Source organism: Alosa sapidissima, chromosome 21 (genome assembly GCF_018492685.1).
Source record: "Alosa sapidissima isolate fAloSap1 chromosome 21, fAloSap1.pri, whole genome shotgun sequence".
In the NCBI taxonomy this organism is placed as follows: Eukaryota; Metazoa; Chordata; class Actinopteri; order Clupeiformes; family Clupeidae; genus Alosa; species Alosa sapidissima.
In genome coordinates this window covers 12,425,541-12,448,901 of record NC_055977.1, presented here as the reverse complement: position 1 = coordinate 12,448,901, position 23,361 = coordinate 12,425,541, and the positions used below count along the sequence as shown (strand labels likewise).

The window sequence follows — 23,361 nt, the reverse complement described above, 5'->3', positions numbered from 1 at the left end:
ACAATCATGGTACTAATCATACAGCTGTGGTGTTTATCTATCACCAACGTGTGTATCTGATCCTGAACATCACACAAAGGGAAGGACTCTGTATATTGATTGTAAACCATGTCACCTAGCTGTTCGATTGTATCTGATGACAGTTCCTTGAGGTGGCAGGCAAGAGAATGTGAATCCTGGGATTGGAAAAGAGTCACTTGAGTGAGAAAACGAATCTGGTCCACCAGCTGAAGGCACAGGACCAGGCCTTCCTTATCTGCCAGAGTCACTGGGATAAGGACATGGACAAATCTTGCCACTATACCACATATGACATGTTCAAAGTCTGGGCAAGATGGCAGCTCAACAGGTGGTGTGTCTATTTTCCTGTAACGGCATACCATCTCAAGTTGGACAGACACCAGACGGCAAATGTCTCGGGACACCATTCTGTTCTTATTGGATAATGCCTCCATGAGAAATTTCATGTTGCAATACATGGTCAATAGGTCCTTACAGATGGAGTTGACCATACACACCACTTCATTCATGTTGAAATTACAAGTAACTTTACCTTTCTTCTTGCTGACGTTGACACCAGAGAGGGACAGTCTGATTACCACATGCTCAACCAGTGGCCACTTATGAGCTTCAAATGTAAATTCTCTTCCCTCCTCGGAGTATATCTGCATCAACACAAGTGCCAAGACTGACGTCACTGTCTCCATGTGAATCACCAGCTTCAGCAGCAGTAGGTGAAATCTTCTGGTCACTAGCAACCAGGAAAAGTTTTAAGAAGGATGGTGGAGCTGAAGGCCTTTGAAAAGACCTCTGAAAAAGCCTGGCAACTTTCACTGACACAATTTGAATAATGGCAGCCATTACAGTCTGATTGCCGATACTCAAGAACTGTTTCATGTCATCCGCAGTGTACGTGGCCTTCACAAGCTTGTGATGAATAGATTGGGTCATCCTAGCAGCAGCCGGATGGGAGTACTGTGCTTGTAGGCTTGAGATTGGTAAACGTGAGGATAAGTTCCCGAGCACTGCGTGGACAACATCCATGGCCAGTTCCATAAGTTTCATGGAGGACCCATTGCAAGGAATGCCACTGGGGTCGGTCTTCATCATGAAGAACAGTCGGGTGACAACGTCTGCCACTACCTCCGACCGGGTGCGCAGACGGGAGCACTGGTAGTATTTTATCTCCACCTCAAGGTCACGCAGGATCCTCTTCAGAAGGGGCATCTTGAGGTCATCTGGGGTCTTCTGAATGTCAACAACCCACCCTCTGTTGGCAACAAAAGATTGTATAAATAACTTTTTCCAACATAAAAATGACAACCTTCAGTTAATAATGATACAATAATATGATTAAATGATAATAATAATAATATAATAATACAGTTGTGTGGGGGAGGTGCCTGCATCTCTTCTAGAGGAGCTGGACTCTTTTCATGCACCACTTTGAGTGCCACTAAACACTTTAGTTTATATGTTCTTCTACATGCACTTCAGACAGAAAATAAACATTTAACTAAATACTATTTTAATATTCTTTTTGAACTTACTAAGTAAACTTCAGTTGGCTCTGAATTTCATCACCAGTAATACTTTTTGAGTATATGGCAATACACTTAAACTTAACTTAAGTACACTTAAGGTGCTGTATTTTTAGCCAATAAGCTAGTTAATCACTGACTAACTCACAAATCAGAAGGAGCTGAAGGGATATGTTGGTCACAGTCCTGCAGCTCATCTCCCTCACGAGAGACACTGACCAGATGTCTGACTAACAGCTCTCTCCTGACCTCCTGTTCAATGTCCTGCATCCTGAGATGAGCATTCACCTGCCAGGTCTAAAATGCCACAAAGACAATAAAATATTATCAGCTAGAAAAGGACTACATAACCTGAAAGTGTACTTCAATTTAGGAGTAGCCTTATAGATAACTGTTGTAATTCTACTACTAATAGAGAAATCACTGAACATTGAACTAAACTGACTCACCAGACAGGTTTTGTCATCATATGACTCCTTTAATTCAGGGAACCTAAACAATAATCAGAGATGTGTATCATGTTCTTTGCTTATCTTTCAATGAAATTGCTTCTTTACAGTTTAAGCACTAGACCTCTAAGATTAGCCTACTAACCAATCCGTGAACATCTTCCTCTCATGGCAGTAAAACCATTCAATGACATCCTCTACTGTGAGGTAGGAGTTAACTGAGCCCTGCTCCTGCAGTTTCAAAAACAGTCTCAGAAGTTCCTTCTATGAGAGACAAGTAAAACATGGGTAGACATAGCCAATGTATTGTGATGTTCTTGTATTTTTCTAAACTTCGGACTGACCGAAACGTCAGTGAAGTAAGCAGTGTTGCGCTTTTCATTTTTCTGTTAGCCTACTTTGAAGTTATTCTTGCGAAATAGCTGCACCTGCATTATAATCAAGGTGTGCAGGCTCCCCACTACCTAGGCCTACTTGTATTTTTCTTCAACAGAGAAACCTTACTTTTTCGTTGAATGTCACCCTGCCCAGACAGAAGGCAGACTTCTTCATGAAGCACAGACAGTAGGGCAGACACTAACATAAGAGAACAAGCAAGAGAAAATCTGATGATTTTAGCTTTTTTCCCCACAACGTTATTGTTAGCTGATGGGGGTTATGTTCTATAAACTCTAATCCAGCTAAACTTGTTAACAACATTACTGATAAGGGATAGTACAATAACTGTTCTTGACTAGGCTACACTGTAGTTATGTAAAATAGAACTAACTTGGTGAGATAGCCTAGGCTATTAGTTTTTAAGCGAATGCTAGGCCACATTTGCGTTTAAACCTGGCATAAACAGACCACGGAATTGACAGGTAAGAGCCATATTATGTCCGTTTGAATTACCCCCGGTCTGTTCTGCATATTGTGTGGCCTTTTTCTGACCAGACAAATGTCCTGATACAAAGTGAGAAGACTTATGTCGAAAAGTTGCAGAGAAAAGATCGTGTTGCTGCTCGTCGAAATTGCTTTGCAAAAGTGATGTGATTCTGCAACATTGTAGGTTAAAGATTCCAAACATCAAACATTCCATTACCATAGAAACAAAGAGAACAATTTAACAAGGCGCGTTTTTTAAACAGTTTGGACGCCTGCCTTGTTACCAAAGATTCTAGAGCGGAGCAGCAGCACTGTAGAATCTTTGCTTGTTACTGACCTCATGTTCTAAACGCTGACGTCGATGTGCATCACATGCTGCCAAGAACCCTTCGGTTATGCCAGTTTTCAGTAGACAGAGGGCTTACCGAAAACAATAGCAGTAAGCTAAAATTAGCAATAAATGGTAAGCTTATATATTGTAAGTACACATAATAAAGACTGATAAAACGTTTAAATGTGTTTATATAAATTACTTTAAGAGGCTCAACGAGGAAAATTGAGAAGAAATGTAAGAACTTTGTTTTCAAGAATCTCATTTGTTCTTAAGTGTTTTCTTAGGAAACATCTTAAGAAGAAAATTAAGAAAAAACATAAGAACTTTATTAATGAATATCAAATCTTCTTAAATTTGTTCTTAAGACAAAAGATAAGAAGAAAGCACCACTTAAGAAGTTTTTTTTTGTCTTAAGAAGGCTTTGTGAATACGGCCCCAGGTACCTTTATGGCTCTGACTGACCTATCTTTTCAGTGAAATGTATTCATATAGCATATTATCATACACAAATGTCAGCTGGTGGGTTACTACAATTGCATTAGCAGGTTCCAATATTGAATCCAATGTCATCAAAGAACTATACACATTGCATCCAGCTGGGAATGGCCAGTATGAATGTTTTAACCGGACACTCTTGAGCATGTTCGACACATTGAGTAATGCCCAGATGGAAGATTTGGGCCGTAATGTGGCAGAGTTGGTGCAAACTTACAATAATACACCCCATTCTTCTACAGGCTACAGCCCTTGATGTTTGACGGACATGCTAACCTGCCCTTAGAGGTACTGTAATGTTGGGCAATGGGGATGGGTTTGCATGGACCCTTGGCAGCTGGGTGCATCACCACTATAAAAAGTTGGCAATTGCTTATAAACATGCCTAAGAACAGGCTGCCAAAGCACAGGCCTCTCAGAAAAAAGGGTTTGATCATAAGGTAAGAGGGGAACCCTTGTTATGGATAGAAGACCTAGAGCACAGGGGAAATTGGAGGATAAAGCATGTCACATATGTGGTTGTTTCACAGCGTAATGTTGATATTTCTGTCTGATATAGTGTGTGTGTGAGCGGGTCGGTGGTGGGGGGGTGGTGTATACTTGTCTATAAGTCAGAAAGTCAGAGGGGGCTAATGGGGAGGAAAGAGTTTTACATCGTAACATGTTACGTCCTTGTAAATTTGATGTGTCCCCCAAGGACAGGACAACATGGGAATTGCAGTTGCAAACCCTGATGTCAACTAGATGTACCGCATAGCAGTACAATATAAGACCGCTGCTCAGTTCTGCACATTTACTCAACAAAAATAAGTTGCGCTTGTCAATTTGTCTCCATCTCCTACTCCTACTCTTGCAAGTCATGCTATGTGTATGTATGTGTGTGTGTGTGTTTGCTTCTGTTTGTTTTTGTGCTTCTGTGTGTGTGAGGGGCGGGTTGATGGGGTGTGGGGGGGTACCTATGTTTGTGCTACTGTGTGTGTGTGTGTGTCCGTGCCTCTGTGTGAGTGTGTGTATGTGTGTGTTCATCTTCATGCGTGTGTTTGTGTCCAAGTTTGTGTGTGTGTAAGTGTCATTTCTCAACTAAGAGGAAAGAGGTAAGTGGAATTCTCATGGATGGACCCCCACAGGCTGGGGATAATCATACACATGATTTTTTGATGCAGCTCAGCATCTCACTGAAAATAGTAGTGATTATTAAGGTGACATGTTTTTGCATTTTAATTTTTTACTGTGGGGATACAAATCACCATACAAATGAGTGGTCATGGTCTAGGTTGATGTGGACCCTTGAGACCAACATGCGATAAAAATGTTATCCTCTGTGGTGCTGCATTTTTTGGCTTTCGGGGGGGCCTAACTCGGGGAGTTTGTGTGTGTGGGGGAGGGGGGGCTACATGTTCACCAATTTCATGTTCCCCGGTGTTTCGGTGACCCGGATGGATGAAGTAGAAGACAAATCCTCAAATCGTGATTTATTTTTGCAGAGAGAATGTGCAGAACTGAGCGGCGGTCATATTTTGTACTGCTATTCAGTATATCTAGTTTTCATATCATGTACTGCCGCTAAAATCTAGTCATTATCATATAGTGCAAGCTGAATTCTTAATTAAATCTCTCAGAAAAACATTTCTGAATGGCTGAAAGACCAAGACTCAAGTAAAAGCTCAAGGCTCAGACTCAGGAGAAAGAGACAGAAACGGAACAGGTGAGAGAGATAGAAGATGAGCACTCAGATGACACAGAGAATGAGGAGTCAGATTATAAGGGAAAGGAGACCAAACAGGAGGCAGAGGACTTCATGGAGGTGTCAAGGACTGCCTGGCTCAAAGCAGACCTGACATAAAATGGGGGAGACCACACCATAGCATTCAATATAAATACATGTATATTTACATAAATAGAAAAGTCAGTATAATGTATAAAAAACAAAGTGTCGTGCAAAGTGTGTCTAGGGGAAATGAATAAACAAAAACTAAATGCAACGAAGACGGAGGGAGCTCCCAACAAAGGGCTACACGACCGGAGAGGGCCCTCTCCAGCCTCTTCTCATCAGAGCTACCTTTATTTCAATGAAGCTATTCAGTAGCCTAACTTGACACTGATGTTAGGCCTAATCTATGCAATATACCCAATTACAGTTTTTCACAATTGCTAAAACACATTTTTTGAAACCTTCCACCCTTCTCAGAACTCTAAACACAAACCCCAAATCTCAAACTGCATTCACAAAACCTCTGACAACCTCCGCAAAACTGAACAATGGCCTCAAAACAGTTGTACCTGTGCTCAAAACCAAACACTGAAGGGAAGGAATCTAAAAGCAATACATTGTGAAACAACTTTTGTTGAAGCACTTTAGTGTCAAAACTAAAATACTGAAAAACGTGTCTAGGTCTAATAAATGTAACAACCCACCTCACACTCTGTAGTTTGTCTGTAATATACTGTTAAAGCAATCAAAACTGTTGACTGAAGTGTCTTTGCACGAACCCTTCCATGAGAAACAATGGTGATTTTCCATCCTGTGCAGCCCTCACAGGAAATGACAGAAAGTTCAGTGTGTTAAGTTCTCTAGGTAGACAAGTCATTTGTCACAACAGTATGCAATTGATGCTGGCTTTGTTTTTCCTGTCATGTAAGAATGTATGCATTACTAGTGGGGGTAAGTAGATCATTTTTTTAAGTTTTTAAAAAAACATTCTACAATAATTATGCTGAATAAAGGTTGCTGAACAGTGCATGTTCATATCAACAATGGAAAGAAACTATCAGTGAAGCATTTGGAGTAAAATGTCTGTATTTTCCGGTACACAGCTTTTCACAATTGAATCATTTTTTTAAACCCTCCACCCTTTTCTCAAAACTGTAAACACAACCCCCCATTCTTAATACTTTATTTTTACAGGATTAACAGTGAATGTTGAATCCACTGAGTCATGAAACCTTTTTTATTATTTTTTTGCAAAATGCATTTACTGTATTGTAAACAATTCCTATTTCCCCTGGTGCTATATGAGCTGCCCTAAACTCTGAGTACATTTTTTGATGTGTAACAACTGCTCAGTAGTGTTTTCATTACAACTACGTTGTGAATGAAGTCACAGACTGAAGACAGTGTTTGGTTTTGAGCACAGGTACAACTGTGTTGTTAGAAGTTTTGTGAATGTAGTCTGAGATTTGGGATTTGTGTTTACAGTTTTGAGAAAAACTGTAACCCTTGTGCTGTCTTTCAGTTTTTGCCCATTGCTTGAACACTTTTTGCAAAACTCAGCTCATTGTGTCAAAACTTTACACACAAGACATAACACTGGGATATCAGGTGTGGAGAACTCAATTACGGTTTTTGCCCATTGCTTGAACACTATAGACACATGCTTAGACCAAAGTAACAAAACTTGAAGCTTTTGTTAAAATACCTTGAACACAATGTAACCATACCTTAGATAAAAGCACTGTTTTGCACTTTAGTTGCAATTCTGCAGCTCACTTGCTCCTACACACACACTATTTCATACATAAGACACTTTGTTCATAAATTAAATCTCATGGGTACCATTGGGACAACACATTTATTCAAAATACAAAACACTTTGGTTGATTGAAAACACTTAGACACCCATCTGAAAAATACTTACTTACAAAACGGAACAGTAATCAGCCAGCCACAAATAGGCCTCAGTTGAGCCATTTTGAGAACTTTGCAAGCATGGAGGCAGGGAGAGCAAGAGGTAGAGGAAGAGGAAGACAAAAACAGAGGTGTAGGACATGGTCGAAGAGACTAAGCACGGAACAATATTTCAGATGATATTAGAGAAACTTTAGTGGATCGTGCCTAACAACGCCCCTTAGCTGTTGTAGAATCAGTGTAACCTACGGCCTCTCGGAGCCTAAAATCAGTCACCCTACCTTTAAATTAACAAGTTGATTTTGCCTAGTTATTAAATTAGCTTTAGTAAGACTCAAGACTTTGCACTTTCCCCATCATTGAAATTAGAGCCCTTTGACTTGTGCCATGTCAAATTAAACTCAACTTTGTGCGCTGTGCCTAACTTAGTCTCTCATTTGCTTCCAAACCAGGTAGCACCCCACTGCTGTCCTCAATCTATGTTATAACTAGACTCAATGACAACGCCACACTGTTTTGCAACATCTGAAAGACTGCATGGATTTGATAGCCTCTCGTGCATCAGAACAAGTCAACTTCAATGATAATAACCATAGAAAAGTCAAAGGACAGGCTGCCATATTGATTCATAATGAGGATCCGGCACGTTTTGTTCCAGTGATGGACGACATCACAGGGCTAATCCATTTGGTGATAACAGAGGTGAACGAGTCTGATTCCGGAGACTATCACTGCATCATCCGAGGACAGCACAAAACTTGGCATGTTGGAGAAGGCATCAGATTAGCTATTAAAGGTTGGTACAGCTACATGCCTATTGTCAGTATTGGTATTGGATAATAATGTGGAGTATCTTACTCAATCTCTTACACTACTAATGTCTTTGCCTCTAAGGTGCCTCTGGAACACGTATCCCTCATGGATCCCTACCACTCTATCAGACCCTTGTTACAGAGCCCACTGAAAATGTCACACTTCCTTGTGACCGCTCATCCAAACAGATCAAACCATACCAAGTGTCATGGTTCCATCAGCGTGGTTGTAAGCTGACAGCACTGATGGACATAGAAATGTCAAGGACTACGAGATCTGTAACAATCATGAAGAATTTGGACCATGCACATTTTGCTCTAGAAGATCATACTAATGTCCTCTTCAGTTTAGTGATCATTGGAGTGAGGAAGTCAGATTTGGGAGTGTATCATTGTATAGTCCATGGAGACGATAAACACTTGCATTTAGAGAGAAGCATCAAACTATCTTTCAAAGGTTAGTGCCCAGCTGCATGTTTGTTACATACATGTACATGTATATTTAGGCTATTGATTGAATTGACATTGTTTATTATTGCTATTCTTATTATTATAGTTTAACCAACATTCTAATCTGTTATCTGTTAAACTTTAAATATTATATTGTTTTTGTATGTTGCTTTGGACAAATCTCATAACCATAACCACTACCTTATCTATCTCCATTTCAGGTGGAAACTCCCCCCACCCTGAGAGGGCTCTGCTGTTCTCAGGAAGTGCCTTAGCTGCCCTCGCTTTCTGTCTGGCCACCATTGCTGCTATAAAAGCTGCAAACCACCAACGCACACTTGAAGAGGACTGTAGTTTAAGTACCCATGTTGTACAAGAACATAGTAACATAGTACAAACTAGGGGAATTCCAAATCAAAGTTACACTTTACATTGATTCCAGTCATTGCAGATATCTAACAGTCCAAAGCTAAAAGACTTGTTTTGCTTACCCTATTCAGTCCTAACATAATATTATAGTGTCTCAATTTCAATATTGTAATGCAATGTAATATTATATGGAAAATAAAATTACAGTTAATCAGAGGTCTGGTGTCTACCAATGTACATTTTTAATGAAAACAAGAGGCATACAGAAACTTTCATTTCATCTCATCTGTTTGGTCTCTCCTCAGTTTGGCCCATCACAAAGAAATCATGTTAAAGGTGTGTGTGTGTGTGTGTGTGTGTGAGATGAGGGAGATCTGACAACAGTCATAGTCATGATCACACAAGACATTTGGATCCACTCACTTGTGGGGGGACAAAAAAAAATTAATAAGGAGGAAAAAAAAGTTACTCAGAGAAGCTCAACACTAGACTGCAACTCAGTAAGAGGTGAATAGACCCATGAACAACTGTTCCAGTTTCACATCAATAACGATACTATAAGAAGTTGCTGCTTGTACAGATGCTCATGACAGACAGTGGACTACATTCATTACCTAAATTATTTCCACAAGAAGCTCTGCTCAAAAGAGAAACCACCAGAGCGGAGGTTACAGTGGTTTAAGCATATTCAAACGCCACAAAACAAGCTTCTTATGTTGACTAAATCCTAAAAGTAGCTTTTCCTTTCTCTCCAATGGCTTGCACGCAGTGATTCTGGTGAGGATTCTTAACAGCCACACTTCTTGTCTCTTAACCGTTAACATTCTCTACAGAGAAAAACAGCTGACATTCGCAAAATGGTCTAAATCCATAAAAGGACCAGACAGGCATGAAACGAGTCTCGTGGACGCCAAGCACATTGATAGCGCATATCCTTTGAAAAATTCTAAAATAAAATGTCTATCTGAAATTTAAAAAAAAACAATTTTTAAACACAATTTACATATCTGACGAAATAAAAAATAACAGTTAAAGTAAAATTAGCACAAACATAGATTAAGTGGTTGATTCAACATCTGATTCATTGTTGAATCAACAACTAATTTATTCTGCGCAGTGTAGGAGTAAAATGCAGGGTATGAAACGACTGAAGTGTGATCCCATTTTGAGACCCAATGGAATGATAATGGACGTTACATGGTGCTGGAGGGACCAGACACCAATTTATTACACTCCTCTTAGTGCCTCCCAAGTCTCTCTTGTGGTGTAACCCCTCTCTGAAACGATGACTGAACCCGCACAGCATGACAGAGTCCTCTGCTGGCGCTAGCCACACTCTGACCTTTTTCCTCACCCGCCAAAGCCTTAATTCTCAGCTCACTCCAAAAGTAACACAGTTCAGCGTGACAATTCTCCACTGTTCCCAATCTCCTAATCACCATTTCTGTCCTCCATCCCCTCCCTCTGTCCCTTTCTCCCTCGTTCAGTCATCCCTCGTTCCGTCCCACACTTTGCGAGATCACTCGTACTCGGCAATGAGCACCATCATGCCTACTCCGAGGAGCATTGCCAGGATCTCCATCAGCGACTGGCCAAGGCTGGACCGGCCCACCAGCAGCTCAGGCAGGACAGTCACCGTGGCGATGTAAACAAAGCCACCGGCGGTGAAGGGGAGGATCCACGCAGTGGCGGCTGCACCCACACCTTCAGCCAGGAGGGAGCAAGATGTGCCAGCGAGCGCTCCGACAGCTGTCAGGAGCTGGAGACACATAGCCTGACGAAAAACAGAACACAAAATAGCAAATCTTCATTTAAGAGTCCACACAAAGCAGGTTAAAGTACATTCATTGTTTTATAGCAGAACATTTTTGGCACAAAAGCTCAAAACTATATATTTATAACTAACATTTTTTGACATCATGTAAGACATGATTCCGACAAATGTTTGACATCGAGCTAGTTCCTGACACAAATGGGATCCTCTACCTTCTTCTTTGTACAGCCAGACTGGACGAGGATGGCAAAATCACCAATCTCATGAGGCACCTCGTGGAGCAAGATGGTGATGGTCGTTACCAAGCCAACAGTGGGCCCAACCAGGAAGGATGCGCCAATGGCCAGACCGTCCGTGAAATTGTGCGTAAAATCAGCGGCAAGATTCAGGTAGCCAGACACTTTAATATCTGCAGCCAGAGAAAGCCAGAAAGACATTGGTTATGAACAAATAAGCTTAGGTTGAAATCTTCATGATGGAATGCTTTATAAAGATAGCAAAACGATCTGATGGCAAACACAATAGACAGGTTACTGTTACATGCTACTAAACCCTGATGAAGACCTCTTAGTCTAAGCGAATTAGCCTAGAAAAGGGTCAAAGGTGGACGTAAATACAGCAAAAGCATATTTGGTATAATCTGAATCGTAATTTTCTGTAGATTAAGAATTTGTGGTGCCTACAGCGCAGATTTGTACCGAAAAAAATATATAGGGCTTTGAATGGAGCATGGCACAATGATTTTTGGGCCAAAAACGTATGGTAGTACATCTTGATATTAGCTGATATCTCTTAAGCCAATTGAAAGCTATTCATCAAACTTGGTCTACTTATCCACTATAAGTTGTCAAAGAGCTGGCAAGACAATTTAGGTCTTGAGGTCAAAGGTCAAGGTTACAAGGGGACACACAATTAACTCACATGCAGTATTTGGTTCATATCTCCAAAGCAGACTGATGGATCTTTATTAACTAGTACATTTATTGTCTATACAAGTTAGATGAACTTAGGGACTCAGGGCCATGGGGTCAAAGGTTAGGGTCTGTTTTATCCCAACATACAAGGTTAACTACGGTGGACACATGCTAATAAACATGCCATGTTAACTTCAAATACTGTAACAGCACAATGAGTTTAATACCCCTCCTTTGTAGAATCAAGAATCTGATTGCAATTACTGTAGGCAAATGTGCTTAACAGTTACATAACAGTGAAATACTTCCACTAGCATAGTCATGACCTGACTAATATCTCTTTCAATATTGCCCATGCAGTCCTTTCCACAGTACAAGCAGTGCTACTTCCAGCTGTAAATTATAGCTTTTTGTGCTGTTGTGACTTTTCATAAGTTAGTATGACTATTAACTGTGGCCCTTGCTATTTCCCTTCATGGACAAGGTGTTGTCCACTTTCTCCTGGCAATTTCTGTGACCCTGAAGACTAGTATTGTCTTCCAGTTTTGATGTTAGTAATGTGGCATGTCCGTTGTTATCTGTTCAGTTGAAGGGTGGGCAAAAAATAATATCTAAATATTTTGGAAGATTTTCACGGTAGATATCAATAATATAATTAAATACGAATTTGTCCATCTCTTAAAAAATGGGATTTAATTGTACGAGTTACAATCCACCTTATAATTTCTTACAAAGCACATTAAGGGACACAAAGTATTAGGATAGCAGTTCATTTTCTAAATTTTGTTTCTGAAAGATGAGACTGTTGTAAGAAGCAATATTTTCCCCTGGGATGAATATCAGTATTTAGTTGTGCTCAGTGGTGTCTTGATTCATTATTTTCATTTCACTGCAATGGATGATGAGACAGCACTTGAAGAGGAACCACTCCAATCATGATACTGTCGTGGAAAATGTCTACCCTGGAAATCCAGAGTTCTCGCAAGAGCACAATGGAATGAGCAATGATACACGTTACTTTTACCCCTTGCATCCAGGGGAACCAATCAAATCGGCGTATCTGATATATATGCGGGCCAGAGGCGAGCTAAACTGATGACGACAGCGCTGTAACGTTGGAGGTCAGTAAACATTGGTCATAGTGTTATCTAATTGTGTCGAAGTCCGGAATCATTCAGAGTAAACATTGGTTTAGTGTTATCCAACTGCATGCAGTGAGATTTTCAAAAGCATGCTTGGTGCCGCCCCTCAAATTGGGCCATTACATTGTTTGTGGCCAGACCCTTAATCTTTCTAGATTACCAGGGTCTGGATTTTCCAGGCTAGAAAATGTCTTAATGTCTTCCAAATCCAATTATCCAATTTACAATTACCACTTGACTATTTAGTAATTTAGCACTCTGGAACAAGGCATCCGAAGGAGACAATGTAGATATAAGATTTTCCGAAGACTGTTGATCTTTGTTCACCGTATTGCAATGATGGTACAGCCCAACCAAAGTTCAGACCAACCAATAGGGAGGAGACGTCATCAGCTGGGGCCCCCGACAAGATCTCCCCTACGGATGGCTATACACTATATTTTATACTCCTCAGCCCTTGAGAAGTGCCACCCTCTCAGGGTCGCTTACATTGGTGGAAACAATCTTCCCATCATGCATAAAACTATATGCAAACCTATGTAATGCATAGGTAACATATGTAAAATATTGTCAAGTCAAGACTTGACTCTCCCCTAACCATGTAAGGAGGAGATCCTCTCATCCTGGTACCCCCAGTACTTTTCCCCTCACCCCACTCCTCTGACAGTTGGTTTGGCCTACACAGGATACAATGACCTCACCTTACTCACAGCAAATGCAGTGACATTAAGACTTATGACTACATTATTCTAAAACATGAAAAACCATGCAATAGTATAAACCTTTATGAAACCCATGATTACATCCCTTCACATCCTGAAAACCCACTATAATACCTAGTAGAATCCTAGGTAATGTCAGTCTGCTGCTGCCGTTGCTTATATGCCTACTACCAACTTCAGGGAACAAAGTATAACTATTGCAATGCGATGCAAGGGTAGTTTTTATTTCCAACACTATTCTATCAACATAGACATTTACATCGATTGTCTGGCGTTATAATTTAAGTTGAAGGAAAAAGCTCAAGATGACAATGTTTATCAGATGTTTAACAGAAATGGTTTGGATTTAATCTAAAACTTCTGCTATTCAGCTTGTCTAAATGAACTACAATGTTGTTATTGATGTACTGAATGTAGTACTTTGTTTTACTCCAATATCATTTATGAACTGAAACAGTTATTTTAAAATAGGTATTCACACAGATGTTTGCATTTTTAAAACAGCAAATTATTTTGATTTCCCCTGGTTTCAGAGAGGCTACTACTACAATACTAAAATAAGATGTGGAGGTTGAAACAACTGTTTTTATACAGAAAATAAAGTTTGTTTTGCTTTAATAAAGGTCATAATCTTTTTTAATGTCAATTCAGATAGTTGATTCTATGCCTCAGCCAGCTATAGCCTTATGACCTTTAACCTCTACCTGTGACCCCATGATCTTGAATGCCTTATCAGTTAATTAGGCCAGTTGATTAGGCTTAATTAACTGTGTTGGGTTTAATGAGGATCCTTCGATCTGCTTGAGAGGTATAAAACAAACATTGCATGTCAAGTATGACCTCACAAGACCTTGTCCTTTGACCCCAAGACATTAAACACCTACTAATTTCATCAAGAACTTATGGTGAGTAAGTACACCAAGTTTGGTAAAGATCCTTTTACCAGAATGGGAGATATCAGCTAATATCTATATGTGATAATATACGATTTTGGCCCAATAATCATTATACCATGGTACAAATCTGTGCTGTAGGCACCTGAAATTCTTAATCTACATAAAATTACGGTTTGATTGATACCAAATATCCTTTTGCTGTATTTACTTCCACCTTCAACCCTAATTCGCTCAGACTATCTGCGCTAGGTCGAAACATATTGCCGTTCTAATGAAGTAGCCAGTTACAATAAAGGCTTCTTAAATGTATCCATATCTCTTCCTCGCCGTCAGCGTAATTGGAGTGCCTGGATTAATTTCTTTCTGACAATATACAGTACATGTGCTCTCAACTCTCCATACCTGTTCCCTTCTCCTCCACTGTCTTGGGTGCCTTTTTGTCCTCCTTCACTCCCTCTTTCTTCTCTTTCTTCTCTTCTTCCTCTCCATCACTGTCCTTTGCTTTAGCACCTGGAGATAATAAAAATGGATGACCAAAATACAGGCGTAGGAAATGAGCAAGAAGTGAAGCTCACACATATGTGGTTCCATAGAGGTAAGTTTTTCGATCAGTGTGGTTTAGACAAGGCAGTGGGATAGAGAGCTTGTACACACAGTTAAAGACTAAATGGGAAATCAATGTTAGTTCTATTAACTTTCATGCATACAAATTGACCTACATACAATTCTACAATAACAGACACTATTTAAATATCACTTTAAGCTTTTACCAAAAAGGGGAGAGGCCAAGAGAATGAGATTTGGGGACTGTTTAATACCGGTAAGAAAGGCCAATGACAGCAAGAGAGACAATACTCAAATGTGGTCTCCTTTAACAATAAGAATCACAAAAGTTCTTGTCATTTTGCCACTTCCTGGAATCATTCCTTGCTAGAGTTACATGTTGGAAATGCTCCTACCATGGGAGTGTCCGTGTCCATGCGAGTGGGAATGGGAATGTCCTCCTTTCAGGAGACGGACAAACTTCTCCACCATCAGGAAGGCCATTATTCCACCCAGCACCCACAAGCCCACAGACATCATGTGAGCATGTTTGGCACCTGAGGAGAGACACGGGGAGCCTGTGAGTATGGGCGGGAGGGGGCCTGCTCCGTTACCATGGATTCCTGATTCACATGCAGGGTGATGGCTGATGGAGACTGCAGTGTCTATTTATGCCTACACAGAGTGCGCAGTGAGAGGTGCATTTGCTTGCTGGCCTCAGAACAGGAGTCTGACTACAGATTCAGCAAAGAGAAGGTAAATCTCTGATTGAGGTTTTAAGACGCCTTCCTAAAGACTCCACTATATTTGTACATAATAACTGTACAATTGGTTGGTAAGTAAACATCAACGTTTGTCAATCTCCATTAAGAGGTATTTGCGTGTTGCACAATGTTTTAACACCAGAATCTGATGTGATTTACAATACTTTGCTGTATAAGCCATTTCTTGAGCGTGAGACACACACCCTGCACTAGATGTTCTTCTGATGTGAGTGGTGTATACCGTGAGAGTGGCCGTGGTCATGTGACTCTTCGCTGGCATGGCCGTGCCCATGTCCCTCGTCTCCATGGTGAGAGTGAGGCTCTGTGGGAAAGTATGAACTGTGATCAAAGCTCAAAGACGATGACTAGCATGCATCAGTATTCACAAGCATGAGGCATTCATTAAAATCAAAACACACAAGCCTATTTCACCATGCTGCAGAAGTCAAAACAAAACATCCCTAATGACTACCGTGGCCTTATTTCTCAAACTAACACAGCTGTAAATGATTTGGAGTCAGGTAGGCGAAAAGCAGAGTCAGTTTCTTCATATCTAGCATCTTCACCACAGCAATAAAAGCAACAATTTAAATTGCATTTACATCATTTACCTACAGGCAAGCAGTAATGGCAACATCAACAATTTTACTAACTATACTTATTGTGGAATACTAGTTGTGAATTTGGCTACAAGGCAGGTATATTCTGCTTAAGCTCAGGAAAAATGTGAACCTCATTAACTCAGCTACACTTGACCACAATTGTGATCCTCCCAGACATCAACAAACCCTCCACTGACCCAGCGCGTGAGGAATGAGGTGGAGGAAGGCGTCTCCCAGCAGTCCGCCAGACGCAAAGCTGAGCAGCACTTTCAGCAGGTTCTGGTGCTGGTCCGTGTTGGACTGGACCGGGATGAGGAAGAGGATGAGGAAGGGTGCGGCACTGATCAGCAGAGTGGCACCTATTGCCTAGACAACACAGAGGAGAGAAGAAAAAAGCTGAAATGAATTATGAGATATAATATGATAGGCTCGGAGAGAATAGGACCCATTGTATCTGGTTTTGGTCAAAGATTGCACTATTTTGCCTATTTTGAGAGTTTACTCATTGTAGTACTGTGGGTTTTGGCCTGCAATTTGGAGGTTTCAGGATTTCGCAATGTCCTAAAAATAAATGGCAGAAATGTAATTAAATCAAAACACTGCAAACCTTCACCATATCAACAAAGACCTCAGGGTTTAAGAATGCAAAACAGCCAGAGTGTGCGGCCCAGTCATTGGCTCACCTCACACTTATGAACAAGGCATTCAAGCGCCAATATTTGATCTAGTATCTGAGTGTAACATGCCAGGCTTACTGAAAGTGATTGCAGCCATTTTGTTTGCACTCCCTGAGGGAGGGCACAACCTCTTTACAGAAGGATGAGCAGCGAGACTTTTCTCTCGTCTTTGACTATTACAGTGACAGGTTGACACCCTTTTCAGCTGCTGCAGCTATCAGTGTCCAGTTAAATCAGATATTGTTCCATCCAGTAATAAATATTAATCTACAAATCAATCACACAAACACAAAAGACGACAAACACAAAGTTTGGACACAAACACACACACACACACACACACACACACACACACACTTCCCCAGTCCACTTTCACTGATTCACACTGATAGCTCATTAGGAAGCAGAGGAGTAAGTTGTACCTGCATCCACAGCTCCACCAAGTCGCGTTTTTCTGCCTCAGCTTCCTGCTTTAGCTCAGGAGCATGGTCATGGGAGTGTCCATGGTGTTCGTGTGCATGTCCATGGTGCTCGTGTGCATGTCCATGGTGATCGTGAGCATGTCCATGGTGATCGTGAGCATGTCCATGGTGATCGTGAGCATGTCCATGGTGATCGTGTGCGTGTCCATGGTGATCATGCGCGTGTCCATGGTGATCGTGAGCGTGTCCATGGTGATCGTGCGCGTGTCCATGGTGGTCAGTGATCTCCTCTTCACCTGTTGGGATGTTAGCCTCAGCACTCCACTTGCTGGCTCCATGAAACATCTTCGGTGCTTCATGAGAGTGGCCATGGTGGTGCCCATGGTGATGGTGCCCGTGGCCATGACCATGCCCATGGTCTCCATGAGAATGGGAGTGTGCCCTGGTCTGTTGGGCAGCTAAAAGCACTACTGCCACTGCTAGCAGATTCAGTGCCAAACTGCATCGAAGACCTGCCATCTTGCCTGACAAAAACAGAAAAAAATTGACCGTTTCTAAACACAGGAAATCGAATGTCTCCAAAGAATCATTGTGTGTTGCAATTTGTGACAAGGTTCTTCTGGTTTGATATGGTGTTGAATGGTGGATTTATAAAGACAAGTAGCTTTTTAGAGAAACTGGAAAGCTAAATACAATCAACGTTACTCTACCAACATTACTGTACGTATGTCTATGCAAGCTGTTTTCAATACAGTAACTCAAACGGAAACGCTACACGAATAGGTGTGTGACACTGGATAAAGTTTGAATGAGTAAGAGTATTAGATATTCACGTTAACAACAAACACACACGTGATTAGACAGTATTAACTGGATTACTTGCAAGCTCAGCTGACAATAATACCAAGAGCAAACAACAAAGATATTTAGCTGTTCAAGCTAACTTGCTAGCCGCAAGACACTAGATGTTAATGTTGCATGCGGCAATTTTACGGAAAGCTCGAAACGCGACTGTTTATTTTTTGCAAACGATAAACACTGGTTCTACTTACAATGTCTGGAACAGGATCTGTTGTACTAACAATGCAAGCTTCAGTATCCTGGTTATTTCTACCTGTGTGTTCTGATGATTGGATGCTGCACTTTCAAAGACGTGGCATATCGTCAACTGTGTAGAGTCTCGCGTGAATGCATACCCTCATACACCAAGGAGGCATCGCGAGATTACATAAATTCGAAAACGTAGAGATCCGGGTTATGCAAGAAAGCAGCTGGTAATTAGTATTTTTGTGACCACTTACCTCTGAATTAGTGGAATAGGAATATGATATAGATCTGTCTGGATGTCAGGTGACGACCCGATAAGTAAAAAAAAAAAAAAAAAAAACAATGGATGTTTAGCATACACTAGCCTATAGCCTATCCACTGTAAAAATGACTGGCTGCTTAACTCAATCAATGTAGTTGCTTTAACTAGTTAAGTAAGATGATGTAGACTTGACAAGTTAATGGCAAAATGTCTTGATATCCACTGTCCCATTGACCCATAACTTAACTCTAAGATTAATTAAGATTACTTGACAAGGTAGAATGTACATTTATGAGATGAGAGATTCCTCTCTTTTTTACCCGCACAGTTAGGCCTAGGGCTTAGGCTCGTTAATGTGCCACTGCTGTCCCTTTTGAAAACCCTGGTTTAGCAAAACGCATATTGTAGAATCCTTATTTCCAGGTTTATCTTGGTGTTGAACATGCTCAGTGGCTCCTTTCGAGGCCTACCTTTCCTGCATGTCCAAAGACGTCAAATTAATTTGAAAACGTGAGAGATCCAAGTTATGCAAGAAAGCCCCTAATGATCCGCAACTGCAGTTAGGTCTGGAAATAACTGTATTAAACATTGACCATGTTGTTAAGGACATGTTATATACTACAGTATAAAAATTATATGGCTATTTAAATCAAGTCAACTAGAATAGATGGGCTAAGTTAATGTCAGTGTGTAGGTAATTGCACATGAACTGGATAGGCCTATTACCCACTGGCATTACTTAACTCAGTCAAAGCAACAAGATGACGTGATAAGGTAAGCTACATTGATGGTTTTGACGGTAAAGATGTGCAAAGGAGTTTTAATTAAAGAGAGTTACTTAATGTGCCATCTGTTCCTTTGTAAGGATGCATGTGGTTGCAGTTGCAGTTGAAACACATGCAGTTCAAAACACATAGCACATTCTGGAATTCCTATTTCTAGGGTGGTTCTTTGTGTTGGACATGGAGTCACTAGTTTTGTCTCATCATTATAAGGTGCATGAATGAACATATACTTTCTTTTATTTTATTGAAAGGTAATTTGCTATAAATGGTTATGGTTATGGTACCTATAGTTATGGTAAATACCAGTATCAAGCATGACCATCTGATGTCATTCCCCCTACTATCCTAGAGAGGGAAGTGTTGAGTCACGATATCACAGCCCCATGGCCTGCACTGCACCCAGAGTGTCTGTTCACCACCAGGTCATTGTTCCACCAGTATGATTGTTTTCCCAGTTAAGTCACAATGCAGTGAGTTAATTATCTCAATGGAGATGCAGATAAACCAATCGATAAATCGACCCTCTTCTGTTCTCTAATAGCCTGGAAAAATACAAACTCATTCACGAAGTGAATACAGTCTGGTGACGCTCGATTGGGAAACATTTCCAATACTTGTCTTTTACTTTTTATTTATGCATTGTTGGGCTGTTGTGATAAGTACATTTCCCAGGTTTGGGATTTAATAAAGTCTTATCTTATCACTTGCATTGTGACTGGGACTAACTTTGAAATCATTAGTCCTGCCTTACCAATCACATTGATCAAAGATTCTGTTACATCCTACTTCGCCTAAACTTTACAAACTGACAATAAACAGCACCAACAGTCAGGAAACAATGTACGTGGGTCTACCTTTGCTGTCAACAAATGTCTGCATTTTTTGACGTTTCCAGTTGTTGCTGCTTCTGTTTATCACAATACATTTCGGTTTCGTCTTCCCCTTTCATCGCAAATCGATTGGCCTGACATTTTTGTTGTTTGAAGGAAATAATAATAATAATAATAATAATAAAGCTTTATTTGTATAGCACCTTTCATACACAGAATGCAGCTCAAAGTGCTTTACATTTGAAGCATGTAACACAATAATAGTCAGTCAAGTCAAATGGTTATGAACTATGGTGTTCCAGACTAGATCTCCCTGAAATAAGATCTAGGTAGGTGGGGCCAGGCTAGTTCTCTAAAGCTGAAGACTGTTTCTTGATATGATATCTGACTGGGCTCACTAGGCTTTTTGGACAAGGGACAAAGACGACTCATTATGTTTGCACTTTCTCCCAACCCAAAGCCCCTTATAATATCTCCACTGGTCTTGTTCACTTGTTTCTTCCACCAGTTCTGTATACCTTAACCTCTCCCTTTCAGTATCTTCCATCACATCTTGAATAATTAGCTTAATAAAGTAAGCAATGCGCTCACACTCAATACAACACGATGTCTGGTCTCAAAACAGTCAATTATACACAGTGGAATTAGCAATTGCCTTCCAACATCCACCAGCAGTTTTCAATCCTGTGTTTTGCCCCATCTTCCTGTATTGTTTGTATGCGATAACCACGTTTCTGTCTCTCTCACACAAATGAATTTACTGTCCCTGTCTTTAACTAAAGATAGTGATGCACCGCTATTGAAATTCTGGGCCGATACCAATCTTTAAAATTCCACTTTGGCCGATACCCATAATTTTATTGACATTGTTTTTGATATACCTTTGCTGGCCAAAAAGTATTCAAAATACATTTCTTTTTTTTTTTTTCAACAAGAAAATTAGAAGAGAGCGAGAAGAATTTTTTTTTTAATGTGCCACTCCCTCTGCTACTCCCTATGGAAAGTTTTCAGATCTGCACCCTTAGAATAAGTTGGCGACACTTATCAGCGATTTAGTCATGGCCAGCAAATTTGAAAATATTGTCCGTTTCACAGATGGCCAATGGCAGCAAAAAAGGGCCATATCGGCCGATACCGATAGCCTGCCGATATATTGGCGCATCACTAACTAAAAAGGGATTTTAGAACATGTTTATGTCTGCAGGTGTACCAACCCTGGGTCAGGCTAATTAGTACTAGAGATAGTAAGTTCGAATTTAAAGGGACACCAGGCAAGCTTGATGCTTTTTCTCTACGAAACTCCCCCTCGCTCGGTCTGAAGCTCTCTTCCTTTTCTTTGCATCCTCCGTCAAGGGTTTTCGCTGTGTCTTCGCTGGCTCTGCCATTATACACACGTTTGCAACAATCGCTAGTGTTTCGTTAGCCTGCCTCTGTGCTGTATGCAGGATATAAACTGATCCTGCTTCGGTCGGCAGGTACACTGAACTTCGACACTGAACTTGCAAGCGGGATATTCTTCCTACAGGCAGTAGGGGCGGGTGAGACGAGAGAGTCTTCATTCGCCCTGTAATGAGTCATTTAACCATATACCGACTTACGAAGATGAGTAATCAACACGAAAACGTTGCCTGGTGTCCCTTTAAACTGCTCAAATCAGAATATTAAGGTTAACCAGTCTGAATCTGTTCTGAATTATTACAAAGTGAATGTTTGGCTTTCTTCACTGGTCAAGCCTGAAACTCTGCCAAGTCTGAAGCTCTTTGTTTCTGATCCATCTTAAAACTCTTAAGTAGCACTTACTGATTTATCTGCAGTGTGTAAAACTTGTGATACTCCTGCTATAACCAACATTCAACCATTGTTAAAAGCTTGAGATGGATCATGAGTCGCTGTATCACATTCTGTATGATCACAGAAAGTAAAGTGTTTCTGTGTAAATGTAGATATCCACATTATTGATATCACAGGATACTTATGAAAATGAAATACTTGACCTCCTTCCTATTCATGCATCATTCTAGCCATCATACTTGGTTTGATAAAGCTTAATTTGGGAAAATGCTAGCACAAATACATTGACAATTGTTAATGATGGCAGCTGCTAGCACTGCTCGGTTATGTAGGTTTTGTCATAGGTTAATTATGGGGGCCAAGCAGCGAAGCTGCGAGGCACCATTAGTGTTTGTACCTTTTCTTATTATTCTTCTCCAATGTAAGTCTATGGCAGCCCATAGAACCGTACAGTAAAAAGTTGTGAAATTTGGCACATTGATTCGGGATAGTCCCATAATTCCTTTCACCAAGTTTCAGGTCTGAACCAAAGGCAGTCTAGCGCCACCAATGGGTCAAAGTCCACATTGCATTTATGCACTTAACCTTTGAACCATATGCCCGATTTCTAACATCGAGATATAGTTGGAATCCTTAGATGAGGCCGAACTCAACGCACCCCATGATGTCAATATCCGCCATGTTGGGCCATCCGCCATATTGAATTTCATCAAAAACCCTCAAAAGTCTTCATGGGTAATAAAGTTTCTCCAATTTTCACGAAACTTGGCACAGATGATCTTCAGCCCATGACTCACAAATGCATTGCTTTTTGGACCCATATTCAAAACCCGATGCCTGTGACAACCAATCAACTTTTTGGTTACTGATTCCTGGGATACTGGAACACTGGCCCACATGAAATTTAGCATGTATTACTAGGCTGGTAAAGAATAGAAGCTTTAAGAACCTGGGGGCTATCCTGGCCACCTAGAATCTCCTTTCAGTGAGACACTAGTCTGGCACACGACAATATACTAACGTTTCCTTAGGCACAAAGGGTGACGGGCCAATCAGCGACAAAAAGGGGATGATGCTTTATAGTCTCAAAATCGAAAGTGGCTGTGGTAATATATATAAAGAAATTGCAGTCGAGAATGTACAGCAAAGGTAGGCCTAGATACATTGTTTCCTGACTGCCAATGTAATATATTATCAGTTTGTAAAGGTTAGGCAAAGTGGGAACAAACATTAGGAATCCCTGATAAATGT

General features: G+C 40.6%; 1 protein-coding gene and 2 long non-coding RNA genes across 4 annotated transcripts; 1 reads left to right on the top strand and 2 right to left on the bottom strand.

Moving 5' to 3' along the window:
• The first annotated feature begins 338 nt into the window (after positions 1–338).
• LOC121696081 lies at positions 339–9,155 on the top strand. Of its 2 annotated transcripts, XR_006026236.1 has the most exons (5): positions 339–349; positions 5,822–6,345; positions 7,761–8,104; positions 8,203–8,577; positions 8,792–9,155. It is a non-coding gene; the product is annotated as an uncharacterized LOC121696081 (long non-coding RNA). The 2 variants fall into 2 exon arrangements; XR_006026235.1 differs by lacking the exon at positions 339–349 and having other exon boundaries at positions 5,616–6,345.
• LOC121696083 lies at positions 1,099–2,978 on the bottom strand. Its single transcript, XR_006026238.1, has 3 exons — positions 2,882–2,978; positions 2,495–2,566; positions 1,099–1,270 (listed from the first exon to the last, which is right to left on the bottom strand). It is a non-coding gene; the product is annotated as an uncharacterized LOC121696083 (long non-coding RNA).
• Positions 9,156–9,157: 2 nt separating the features above from the next.
• Positions 9,158–18,589, bottom strand: slc39a7 (solute carrier family 39 member 7). The gene is made up of 8 exons (XM_042077397.1): positions 18,448–18,589; positions 17,396–17,919; positions 16,494–16,662; positions 15,936–16,016; positions 15,347–15,487; positions 14,790–14,897; positions 10,926–11,122; positions 9,158–10,713 (listed from the first exon to the last, which is right to left on the bottom strand). Exons 2-8 carry the CDS (start codon positions 17,912–17,914, stop codon positions 10,459–10,461), a joined length of 1,470 nt encoding a protein of 489 aa, XP_041933331.1. The 5' UTR covers positions 17,915–17,919; positions 18,448–18,589; the 3' UTR covers positions 9,158–10,458.
• Positions 18,590–23,361: the final 4,772 nt, after the last annotated feature.

Excerpts from the sequence above, each read along its gene's own strand:
- slc39a7 (XM_042077397.1), bottom strand. The coding sequence starts at position 17,914 with ATGGCAGGTCTTCGATGCAGTTTGGCACTGAATCTGCTAGCAGTGGCA. Across the intron at positions 16,663-17,395 it reads TGGTGGAGCTGTGGATGCAG|GCAATAGGTGCCACTCTGCT; the intron begins GTACAACTTACT and ends TGTGTTGTCTAG. Across the intron at positions 10,714-10,925 it reads CTGGCTGTACAAAGAAGAAG|GCTATGTGTCTCCAGCTCCT; the intron begins GTAGAGGATCCC and ends GTTTTTCGTCAG.